Source organism: Furipterus horrens, unplaced genomic scaffold, assembly GCF_987537825.1.
Source record: "Furipterus horrens unplaced genomic scaffold, mFurHor1.1.pri manual_scaffold_4, whole genome shotgun sequence".
Classification (NCBI taxonomy): Eukaryota; Metazoa; Chordata; class Mammalia; order Chiroptera; family Furipteridae; genus Furipterus; species Furipterus horrens.
Genome location: NW_028327174.1, coordinates 39,798,375 through 39,809,554, shown reverse-complemented (window position 1 = coordinate 39,809,554; position 11,180 = coordinate 39,798,375). Strand labels below are relative to the sequence as shown.

At 41.8% G+C, this 11,180-nt stretch overlaps 1 protein-coding gene and 1 non-coding gene across 4 annotated transcripts in view; both read left to right on the top strand.

The window, feature by feature from the left end:
* Nucleotides 1-448: 448 nt before the first annotated feature.
* The window catches only part of AMN1 (antagonist of mitotic exit network 1 homolog), a 58,164-nt gene continuing 47,432 nt past the window's right edge, over nucleotides 449-11,180 (top strand). The window contains exon 1 of one of the 3 annotated variants that reach the window (XM_090272989.1): nucleotides 449-594. In XM_090272989.1, coding sequence (XP_090129115.1) covers nucleotides 566-594 — 29 coding nt within the window. In that variant the 5' untranslated portion in view covers nucleotides 449-565. Of the gene's footprint in view, nucleotides 595-626; nucleotides 938-10,663; nucleotides 10,766-11,180 lie in introns of those variants that run through there. The other 2 variants (XM_090272990.1, XM_090272991.1) reach the window with 2 other exon arrangements.
* On the top strand, nucleotides 7,663-7,767 carry LOC150011559 (U6 spliceosomal RNA). The gene has a single exon (XR_016510925.1). It is a non-coding gene; the product is annotated as a U6 spliceosomal RNA (small nuclear RNA).

The following is an 11,180-nucleotide window of genomic DNA, read 5'->3' as shown; positions in this document are numbered from 1 at the left end:
ATTAAACGAATACGGTTAATTATTGAAGGCACATAACGCAGTGCGCGCTTCCCAGCAAGTGCTCCGTAAAACCCAGTCCTCCCAGGATCCTCTAAAATGCCCCATTTGACGGTAATGGAGCCTCTGTCCCAGGAGCTCTCCAGTGTGCACCGCCAAATGTATGGCCCAGCATCAAATGCAACCCCTAGTAAGAGCAGCAACCTCTCAGCAATGCTCAACTACAGATGGACGGGCTGGGCTCCGAGTTGGGCAGGAACTCGCGGGAAACCGCCCAGACCTGGAACTCGCGAGGTGGAAGAACTACAACTCCCACAGTGCCTCACGTGAGTTTAGGGCTCCTCTCAATTTTATTGCTTCAGCCCCTGACGCGAAGCTCTGAAAGACTCCGCCGCAAGGGTTCTCTCTTTGACTTTTCAGTCCCAAGTGTGGTCCCGTCCCAGTCACCGGAAGAAACCGTATGACATCACGAAGTCCTACTCATTGTGTGGGGAGGAGTTGAAGGACAGTCTCTGGCTGGGTTCCGGCAGCCCTGGAACCACGAAAGAGGCTCTTCAGGACCGCCGCAATGCGGCGGGTCCATAAGCTCCTGGATCTGTGAGTCTACCTTGCCCAGCCTTTTCTTCTCCCGATTCCCTTCTGGGCCGGGTTCTGCGCTGCTCTCCCTCCCTCCCCCTACTCACTCTCTTCCCACTTCCTGGGTTCCTGACATGTCATCTCCTAGTTGATGGCAGTTACGCCCAAGCGGGCTGCTTGCTGGGCAGGATTGTCCCTCTATCCCCAGCCCGGGACGTCCCCAGATGGGTGTCCGAATTCTCAGTCAGCCTTGACAGCTCGATCGATGCCCAGGTAGCTCCTAGCAGTGGTCTGCTTGTGCCAGGAGTTGAAAGCCTTGGTAGAACAAAACACTAGATGGAGGTGTCAGCGAAGTTCCACCCAGGTACAGTAACTGGTATAGATATTGATTCTTTGAGGTAGCATGGACTCTTGACTGCGATAACGGGTGCCTCTGCCCTTCACCAGCTATGTGACCGTAGGAGGCTAATAGTCTCCCTCAGTGCCCCAGTGCTTGATCTATAAAATTAGTATAACAGTACCTGTCTCATAGGAATAAACTTAACATATGTCAAGTCCTTATAAGGACGCCTAATGTCAAAAGAAGTTTCAGAGAGCCTTACTTGATATGAATATATTATTGAGGGACAAACAAGGGGCTCAGGCTTGTAGTTAGGATGGCTTCTAAAGTGGGAATGAGAAAGTTGTTTAACCTTCAGGGTGGTTATTAAAATATAATGGGAGTTTAGAGACGGCAGGGAATTGGATAAAAGTGATTATCTTTTACTATTTTATTTTATTTATTTTTAGAAAGAAGGAGAGGGAGGGAGAAAAAGAAATATTGATGTGAGAAACATCTGGGGATGGAACGCGTGACCTTCCACCTTGAGAAAGGATGCCAAACCAACTAGCTATACAGGTCCGGGCCAATAAGCTCTTTAGGTTCTAATGTGTGCAGCACACTGTATTCTTTTGGAAGGAAATCACAGAACACTTTTTGGGCCTGGTGGAAATAAGCCTTTCAATATTGCATTAGTGCCTTACCATATTGAACTATGTCCTGATTACTTAGAATAAATATGAGGACATCTAAGTAGGAGGCAGTGTTATGAGTAAGTTCCCATCTAAGTTAGGCCTTTATATATGGTATAAGCAATCAGGTATTTAAAAAAGCATTTCTATGAAACAAAAAAAGACAAAGATTTAATAGTTGGAGCAACTATAAACTCAGTTTCTGAGTCTAAAGAGCAGCCAATCGAGAAACTTTCTGGATTTGAGCTTGAATCTTTAGGTGGGGGAATGAGAATGGCAGTTTTAATCTGATGGATTTTCCTGGTTTACAGTTTGAATGTCTTTGATGATGTCATCAGGTATTCCAGTGAGCTTTCTTAGTGGTCTACACAGAAGTAGGTATGAATACTGTTTACATATGATGTGTTGTTGTCTCAGCTCTGCCATTATAGTGTGAAAATAGCTATAGAAATGGCTGTGTTCAAAGAAAACTTTATTTACAAATGCAGGCAATAGGCCAGATTTAGCTGATGGGCCATAGTTTTCTTACCCCTGGTCTAAGGTAAGGGTAACAGCTTTCACATTGCCTTCATCAGCCCATACTGCTGTCTTCAAAAATTCTGATTCAGCTGGACACCCAGTGAACCCCATCAGCTTTCAACTGAACTGAACCATCAGTGAACTAGGCAGGCCCAGACATTTAGGGAAACTTCTGTGAATCAAGGGCCCCACTGAGCCAATGGCTTTGCTTCAGTTGGTATCAGTGGTGGATAAAGTGTCCCCCAAAGCTGTCATTTTTCCACAAAAAACAGAGATCCTTGAGCCAGGCCAACTGTGATTTTAAAAAAATTATATTTGACATAACATCATATTTGTTTCAGGTGTACAATACAGTGACTCAACAACCTGTATACCTTACAAAGTGACCATCACGATAAATGAAATAACCATCTCTCACTGTACAAAGTTATTACTATAGTATTGACTGTATTTGCTATGCTGACCATTACATCCCTGTGACATTTATTTTATAACTACAAGTTTGTATCTCTCAATCCTCTTCACCTTTTTGCCCTTCCCCTTACCACCCTCCCCTCTAGTAACTATCAGTGCTCTGTATCTCTGAGTCTGTTTCTGTTTTTATTTGAATGATCATTTCGTCTTTTTTAGATTCCACAGATAGGTGAAATTATACAGTATTTGTCCTTCTCTGTCTGACTTATTTCACTTAGCAAAATACCATCTAGGTCTATCCAGGTTGTCCCATGGCTGAGTAATACTACATTGAGTGTGTGTGTGTGTGTGTGTGTGTGTGTGTACTATATCTTATGTATCCATTTATCTATCAATGGACACCCAGGTTGCTTCCATATCTTAGCTTTTGTAAATAATGCTGCAGTGAACATAGGGGTGCATATATCTTTTCCAAAGAATGTTACTGTTTTCTTTATATAAATACCCAGAAAAGAAATTGCTGGGTTGTATTGTAGTTCTATTTTTAATTTTTTTCCATACTGTTTTCCAAAGTGACTGTACCAGTTTAGCAACTTGAATATACTTTCCAGATGATCAGCAAGGCCTTTGGGTCCTTCTAAGTTATAGAGTCCAAGTTGATCCATGTCAAAATAAGAATATCAGGCCATACAGTCAGTCACAAGGTCTCATGCTCAGGCATTCAACAAGAGCTTATTAGCAGGTTAATAGCTGCCTTAAAAAAAAAAATGTGGTGGCAGCTGCATCAGGCAGGTACTAATGTTGTACAGATATTCCTCATTTAGCTGTATTTTGCAGTTTTTACAAACCAAAGGTATGTGGCAACCCTTTGCTGAGCAAATGTATCAGTGGCATTTTTCCAGTGTTTCCTCACTTCATGTTTCTGTGTCACATTTTACCCATTCTTGCAATATTTCAAATTTTATCACTATTATTATATTTGTTATGGTGAATCTGTGACCAGTGATATTAGATGTTACTACTGTAATTGTTTGGGGGCTCCACAAACCACATCCATATAAGACTGCAAACTTAACTGATAAATGTGTGTAGTCTGACTGCTCCACCAATTGGTCATTCCCCTTTCTCTTTCCCTCTTCCAGCCTCCCTATTTCTTGAGACCCAATAATATTGACATTAGACCAAGTAATAACCCTGCAGTGGCCTCTTAAGTGTTCAAGTGAAGAGTCACATGTCTCACCTTAAAACAAAAGCTAGAAATGATCAATCTTAATGAAGAAGGCATATCAAAAGCCAAGATAGGTTAAAAGCTAGGCCTCTTGCTCCAGCCAAGTTGCTTTTTATTTTATTTATTTACTTTTTTAGAGAGAGGATAAGAGAGGGAGAAAGAAAGGGACAGAAATATCAATGTGTGAGAGTTACTGGAGACGTAGCCCACCATCCAGGCATGTGCCCTGACTGGAATTGAGCTAGCTACATTACAGTTTGTGGCTGGCACTCAGTCCACTGAGCCACACCAGCCAGGGCCAAACAACCAAGTTGTGAATCCAAAAGAAGCATTCTTTTTTTTTTTAAGCATATTTTATTGATTATGTTGTTACAGTAGTCCCAATTTTTTTCCCCCTTTTCTCCCTTCTGCCCAATACCACTCTTCCCTCCAGCAATCCCAACCCCCTTAGTTCATGTCCATGGGTCATGCATATAAGTTCTTTGATTGCACCCTTTCCTATATTATTCTGTTTTGTACCAAACAATTATGCTTCTTAATCCCTGCACCATTTTCCCATTTCTCCCCTTACCCCTCCCAGCTGATAATCCTCCAAATGATCCCCATATCTATGATTCTGTTCCATTCTGGTTTGCTTAGTTGGATTTTGTTTTTATTTTTTAGATTCAGTTGTTGATAACTGTGAGTTTGTCATCATTTTAATGTTCATAATTTTGATCTTTTTCTTAAGAAAGTCCCTTTGACACTTCATATAATAATAGCTTGGTGATGATGAACTCCTTTAGCTTTACCTTGTCTGGGAAGCACTTTATCTGCCCTTCCATTCTAAATAATAGCTTTGCTGGATAGAGTAGTCTTGGTTGTAAGTCCTTGCTTTTCATCACCTTGAATTCTTCTTGCCAGTCTCTTCTTGCCTGCAAAGTTCTTTTCAATAAATCAGCTGACAGTCTTATAGGCACCCCTTTATAGGAAACTATGTGCTTTTCTCTTGCTGCTTTTAAGATTCTCACTTTATCTTGAACCTTTGGCATTTTAATTATGATGTGTCTTGGTGTGGTCCTCTTTGGGTCTAGCTTGTTTGGGACTCTCTGTGCTTCCTGGACTTGTATGTCAATTTCCTTTGCCAAATTTGGAGAGTTTTCCCTCATTATTTTCTCACATAAGTTTTCGATTTCTTGCTCTTCCTCTTCTCCTTCTGGCACCCCTGTGGTTTGGATGTTGGCACGTTTAAAGTTGTCCCAGAGGTTCCTAAGCCTCTCCTCATTTTTTTCAGTTCTTGTTTACTCATTCTGTACTGGTTTACTGTTTTTTTTCTTCCTTATGTTTCAAATCATTGATTTGAATCCCTGTTTCCTTCCCTTCACCATTGGCTTTGTGTGGATTTTCCTTCGTTTCATTTAGCATAGCCTTCACTTCTTCCCTTATGCATTTGCTGTACTTAAGCATATCTTTCAAGCCTGTGAGCATCTTTATCACCAGTGTTTTGAACTCTTCACCTGTTAGGTTGGCTATCTCCTCATCGCTTAGTTCTCCCACTGGAATCTTGATCTGTTCGCTCTTTTGGGACATACTTCTCTGTCTCCTCATCTTGACAGGCTCCTGTGTTTGTTTGCCTCTATGTCTTAGGGAAAGCTGTCACTCCTGTTACATTTTAAGAGGTGGAGCCTTAGGTATTCATCGGTAGAGGGTGACCCATTTCACCACGTTATGGCGCTGTTTGTCGGGGAGGGGTCTGAGAGGGAACAATGCCGCTTGCTCAGCACTCGCCTCATTTCCAGGCACTTCTACCACTTAGTATGGGACTGGCACCTCTCTAGCTGTTACCCTGGCTTTCGTTCCCAGAGAGGGTGGGTCTGCAGATATTCTAGAACTATGGGGGCCCTTTCAACAAGCGGACTCTGCTGAAAGACTGGCAGTTTCTTCCTCCACACGACCCCCACTGGTTTGCATAATCAAAAGCAATGAGGCTCTATTTTCCCTGGTTCTGGGACCATGAGCTGTGTGGTCTGATCTGGTGCTGGGAGTGCTCCCCAAGTGTCTCTCCTGATTTTTTAAAACATGTGACTGTGCTTTCTGCTGGCCTGCTGCTGCCACTGCTGCTGCAACTACTGCCACCACAACACCACGTCCTCTCTGCCCTGGCTCTGCCCTTCCTACCTGTCTGGATGAGTATTTCTTCTTTATATCTTTGTTTGTTGTACTTCCATGCAGCTTGATTTTCTGGAATTCTGGTTGTCTCCAATTATGAGGTAGTTGTATTCCTTCTTAGTTGTGGAGAGAGACACAGCGTGTCTGTCTAGGTGTCCATCTTGGCCGGAAGTCCTAAAAGAAGCATTCTTGAATAAGATTTAAAGCGCTATTCCAGTGAATACAAGAATGGTAAGAGTGAAACAGCCTTATTGCTGATATGGAGAAAGTTTTAGTGTTCTGGATAGAAGATCAAAACAACTACATTACCCTATATCAAAGCCTAATCCAGAAGAAGGCTCTAACTCTTCAATTTTATGAAGGCTGAGAGAGGTTAGAAACCTCCACAAGAAAAGTTTGACGCTAGCAGACATTGGTTCGTGGGGTTTAAAGAGAGAAGCCAAATCCATACAAGGTAAAGCAACAAGTACTTATGTAGAAGCTACAGCATGTTACCCGGAAGATCTAGCTAAGATAATTAATGAAGGTGGTTTCACTAAACAAAAGATTGTCAATGTAGGCCAAACAGCCTTCTATTGGAAGAAGATGCCATCTAGGACTTTCATAGTTACAGAGTAGAAATCAATGCCTGGCTTCAATGCTTCAAAGAACAGGTTCACTCTTTTGTTAGAGGCTAATGCAACTGGTGACTCCAGCTTGAAGCCAGTGCTCATTTACAATTGCAAAAATCCTAGGATCCTAGGATCCTTAAGGATTATTCTCAGTTTACTCTGCCTATGCTCTATAACTAGAACAACAAAGCCTGGATGACAGCACATCTATTTGCAACATGGTTTATCAAGTATTTTAAGCCCACTGTTGAAACCTACCGCTCAGGCAAAAAAAAAAATCCTTTCAAAATATTACTGCTCATTGACAGTGTACTTGGTCACCTAAAGGTTCTGATGGAGATGTACATGAGATTAATGTTGTTTCCATGCCTGCTAACACAACATCCATTCTGCAGTCCATGGGTCAGGAGTAATTTATACTCTCAAGTCTTACTCAAGAAATATGTTTTGTAAGGCTACAGCTGCCATTGATAGTGGTGGTAGATGATAGTGAAGGATCTGGGCAAAATAAATTGGAAACCTTCTGGAAAGGATTCATCATTTTAGATGTCATTCATGATTCATGGGAACTCAAAATATCAACATCAACAGGAGTTTGGAAGAAGTTGATGATGACTTCAGAGGGTTCAAGACTTCAGTGGTGAAAGTAACTGCAGATGGAGTAGAAATAGCAAGAAAACTATAATTTTACTTATGTATGTACTTATTTTAGAGGGAGAGATAGACATCAATATGAAAGAAACATTGAATGGTTGTGATACTATTTGATAGCATTTTACCCACTGTAAAACTTCTTTTAAAATTGGAGTTAAAAAAAAAATTGTAGTAAATCCTTTCAAACCCTGCTGTTGCTTTACCAACTTAGTTTATGTAATATCCTAAATCTGTTGTTGTCATTGCAACAATCTTCACTCCATCTTCACCAGGAATCAATTCTATCTCAAGAAACCACTTTCTTTGCTCATCCATAAAAAGGAAATCCTCATCTGCTGAAGTTTTTAAAATGAGATTGCAGAAATTCAGGCACATCTTTAGACTCCACTTAAGTTTCTAGTTCTCTTGCACTGACTAGGAGGCTCAGTTGGTTGGAGTGTCGTCCCATTCACCAAAGGGTTGAGGGTTTGATCCCTGGTTGGGACATGTATGGGAGGCAACCATTTAACATTTAGTAGCACCTATACTAAAATTGGAATGATACATAGAAGATTAGCATGACCCCTAAACAAGGATGACCCCCAGTTCATGAAAATGTCCCATATTTTAAAAGAAAGAAAAGAAATTGCCGAAACCATCCCAGTCCTCAGTAACCACCACCCTCATCAGTCAGCAGCCATCAACATCAAGACAAGACTCTCCACCAGCAAAAAGAAATTACAATCCACTGAAGGCCCAGATGATGGTTAGCAATTTTTTAGCAATAAATTATTTTTATACTAAGGTATGTACAGTTTTAGAAATAACCTTAGTAAACTACATTATAGCATAAACAAGTTTATATGCACTGGGAAACCAACAAAATTCATGTGACTCACTCTATTGTGGTGGTCTGGAACTGAACCTACAGTATTTCTGAGGTATGCCTGTACTTAAAAAATGCCTGTCTAAATACTCTGGTAGCTTTCAAGTCTTTACAGCTGTGATTTCTCTTTCTCTTCTTGTGATTCTGTATTGTTTCTGTTGGACTCTTCAGGAGGGAACAGAGCAGTGGCTATTTCAAATAGGATAATTAGCTGATACTTATAGACTAGGGAACTATAACCATGTAACACATTAATATCGATTATACATTCAGTAGCAAAAGCCATAACAACAGTATATTGATAGACCCAAAGGGCTCCACTCATAAAGTCACTTTAGCCTCTCTTCCTCACTGAGAATTTGATCCAAACCCTGTAAGTGGAATTTGGGTGCCCTTCCCCTCTAAGGGGATCAGAAGCTTTTTAAAAAGGTTTTATTTATTTTTTAGAGGGGAAGGGAAGGAGAAAGACAGGGAGAGAAATATTGATGTGCTAGACAAACATCAATTGGTTACCTCTCGCATGCCCCCAACTGGGGACCTGGCCTGCAACCCAGACATGTGCCCTGACTGGGAATTGAACTGGCACCCTTTGGTTCACAGGCTGGCACTCAATCAACTGAGCTACACCTGCCAGGGCAGAGACCAGAAACTTAATGAATGTATAAGTTTTGAATTACAGCAACAGTTAATAGGAGACTATGTTATTCTCTGCCTATCAGTGTGGGGAGTGAAGAGTGGTCAGAGAGGCTAGTTCACAGGGAATCTTGGGAGTGGCAAAGATGCTTTTTTTCTCTCTTGGCTGCCTACTCCAGTATTGGTGCCTAAGCATAGGTACCTCCCAGTGATCATTCCAGATCAGAGGTCCCTTTATTTCCGTCCCCAGTGGACACTACTGCATTTTACCTTACAGTCCTTGGTAATGTTGGTCATAATGTTATGTTCAGCCCATCATGATCCTCACCAGTCACATTGGACTATGGAGCAAGCTGCATGAGCAACTGGCTTTGCACTATTCGGCAAGGATTTATTATTCCCTTATATGTTGAGGGGCTGTTCGCTATGGCTCAACAAAATAAACTAATGGTTTTGATTCACCCAAAACTGTCAAATAGCAAGATCCTCACTATTGATACCATTTATTTCAGCTTGCCTCAGAAGCCACAATCATGTTGCTATTTAACTAGAGCCACAGGGTTTGCTACCCTAATTGTCCTAATAATATTCCTTTCTCCCCTCATATAGAGGAGAGTAAGCAATAACCAAAAACCACTCAGGTGGCTTGTTTCAATCCTACTTCTCACCACTGAGCCTCATCAACAGGCAGGACAGTGGAGAACTCCTACTGTCTTCCCCTTCACCCACAAAGTGGGTGGGAGCATTTGCTTCCAAACTTCAGGGAGTCTTCTTGTATCCCCAAACCTGTCCCAAAGGACTTGCTTGCTCTTCACCTTTCATAAAGCTATTTTTGGTCAGCATCCAATTTTCATTATCAAACTGTCAGATCTAGGATTTGATTTTACTTCACTTACACACTAATAGATTGGAGTGCTACTGTTTCATGGATGCTGGCAGAAGACACAAGATTCCTGGGCTAGAGACAACGGACATTGTTACTCACAGTACAGCAAGCAGCATTAGCATTAACATGTTTCCCTCAGTTTCCTTTCTTCTCCCAAATCCCATGGGGGCAACACAGAGTTCTCAGATGGATGCCTGCACATATCTGTGGGTGCATTACAGACGAGGAACACAGAGCTTGGGTAATATACTGTTTTATAGTAAATAATATGCACACTTGCCCTTTGTTCTGGAGGGAGACAATATCTAATCTCTCAGAATTGCTTGTTGCAAACACAACCAACCTGAGAAATGGCCCAAATAAAGAGCAATCAGCACCTTGCATTTTTTGTATGCTCACAGAAGTGTGAAAGACCCAACTGTGACCAACAGGTAGAATTGGGAAATTATCTCACCTCAATTTTTAACACAGTTTAACAATTTACAGGGTTTTAAATATATATATCAGTATGTCTCTCCCCCATCTCTCTCTCCCCTACCCCTCACACACACACCACCCTTTCCAAAAATTGTTTGGAATCCAATGAGATGAAAGAACTTTGGCCCTGGCTGCTGTGGCTCAGTGGATTGAGTGTCGGCCTGCAAGCCAAGTGTCGCTGCTTCGATTCCCAGTCAGGGCACATGACTAGGTTGCACGTCAGGTCCCCAGTTGGGGGCGCGAGTGAGAGGCAACCACACAGTGATGTTTCTCTCCCTCTCTTTCTCCTTTCCCCTCCCTCTAAAAATAAATAAATAAACAAATAATTTTTTTAAAAAGAACTTCGTACTCAAAAGTAAGCAAACTTAAAAAGACCCATTCATTTGAAAAGAAACCAAGTGTATGTTTGAAAGAAAAGGAATCACAACATTTCCTATTAATGGGATTCAGATGTTTGTTAAATGGATGAGAAGATTAATGAGATTTAGAAGATTTAGGAAATGGCAGAATGAAAAGCTCCATGGACCTGCTCCCCAGTAAAATAAGCATGAAGTTGGAAGTTATGAAAAAAACAGCCATTTCAACCGTCTGGAAATCCTCCTGCGGGCATGCAGCAAATGAAGAAACATTCATTCAAGATAATGTATTAAAATTCAGAACAATGAGACTCTGTGGCATTTCAATTACACCTGCTTCCTCCCTGAACCGCCTCCCCGATCTCAGCTTGACAGGAAGCTTCTCTCCAGGTGAGTGTACCTAAGATGATGGGGCTACCTCTCCTCTTAAGCTCTCAGTTGAAGGCTTCAATATATTCCTAGGAAGGGCAGGATGCCAAGTGTTTCTCATCATCTCCCACCCCAGATAGTTCTCAGGCTAAATTATAGTCAGGTATGGCTTAAGAGGTTGGAGGAATACTACTTCCACCTGCCCCCTCCCCTCTTGGGGCAGAGGCTTATCTCTCAGCATGTTATGCTGTGTATACTGAGATCTCAATTTCCCTCATCTGAGCCTATTGATGGCTAAAGTTTCCATCCTAGAACAAGCCAAGACCAGAGGTTATTTATTGCCCAGTATCCTGCCCCGAGATCGGGGTGTCCTCGCGGAGAAGCACATTATTATCTCTTAAGGTGGTCAGTGATGTGGGCTGTGAAAGAATTCACA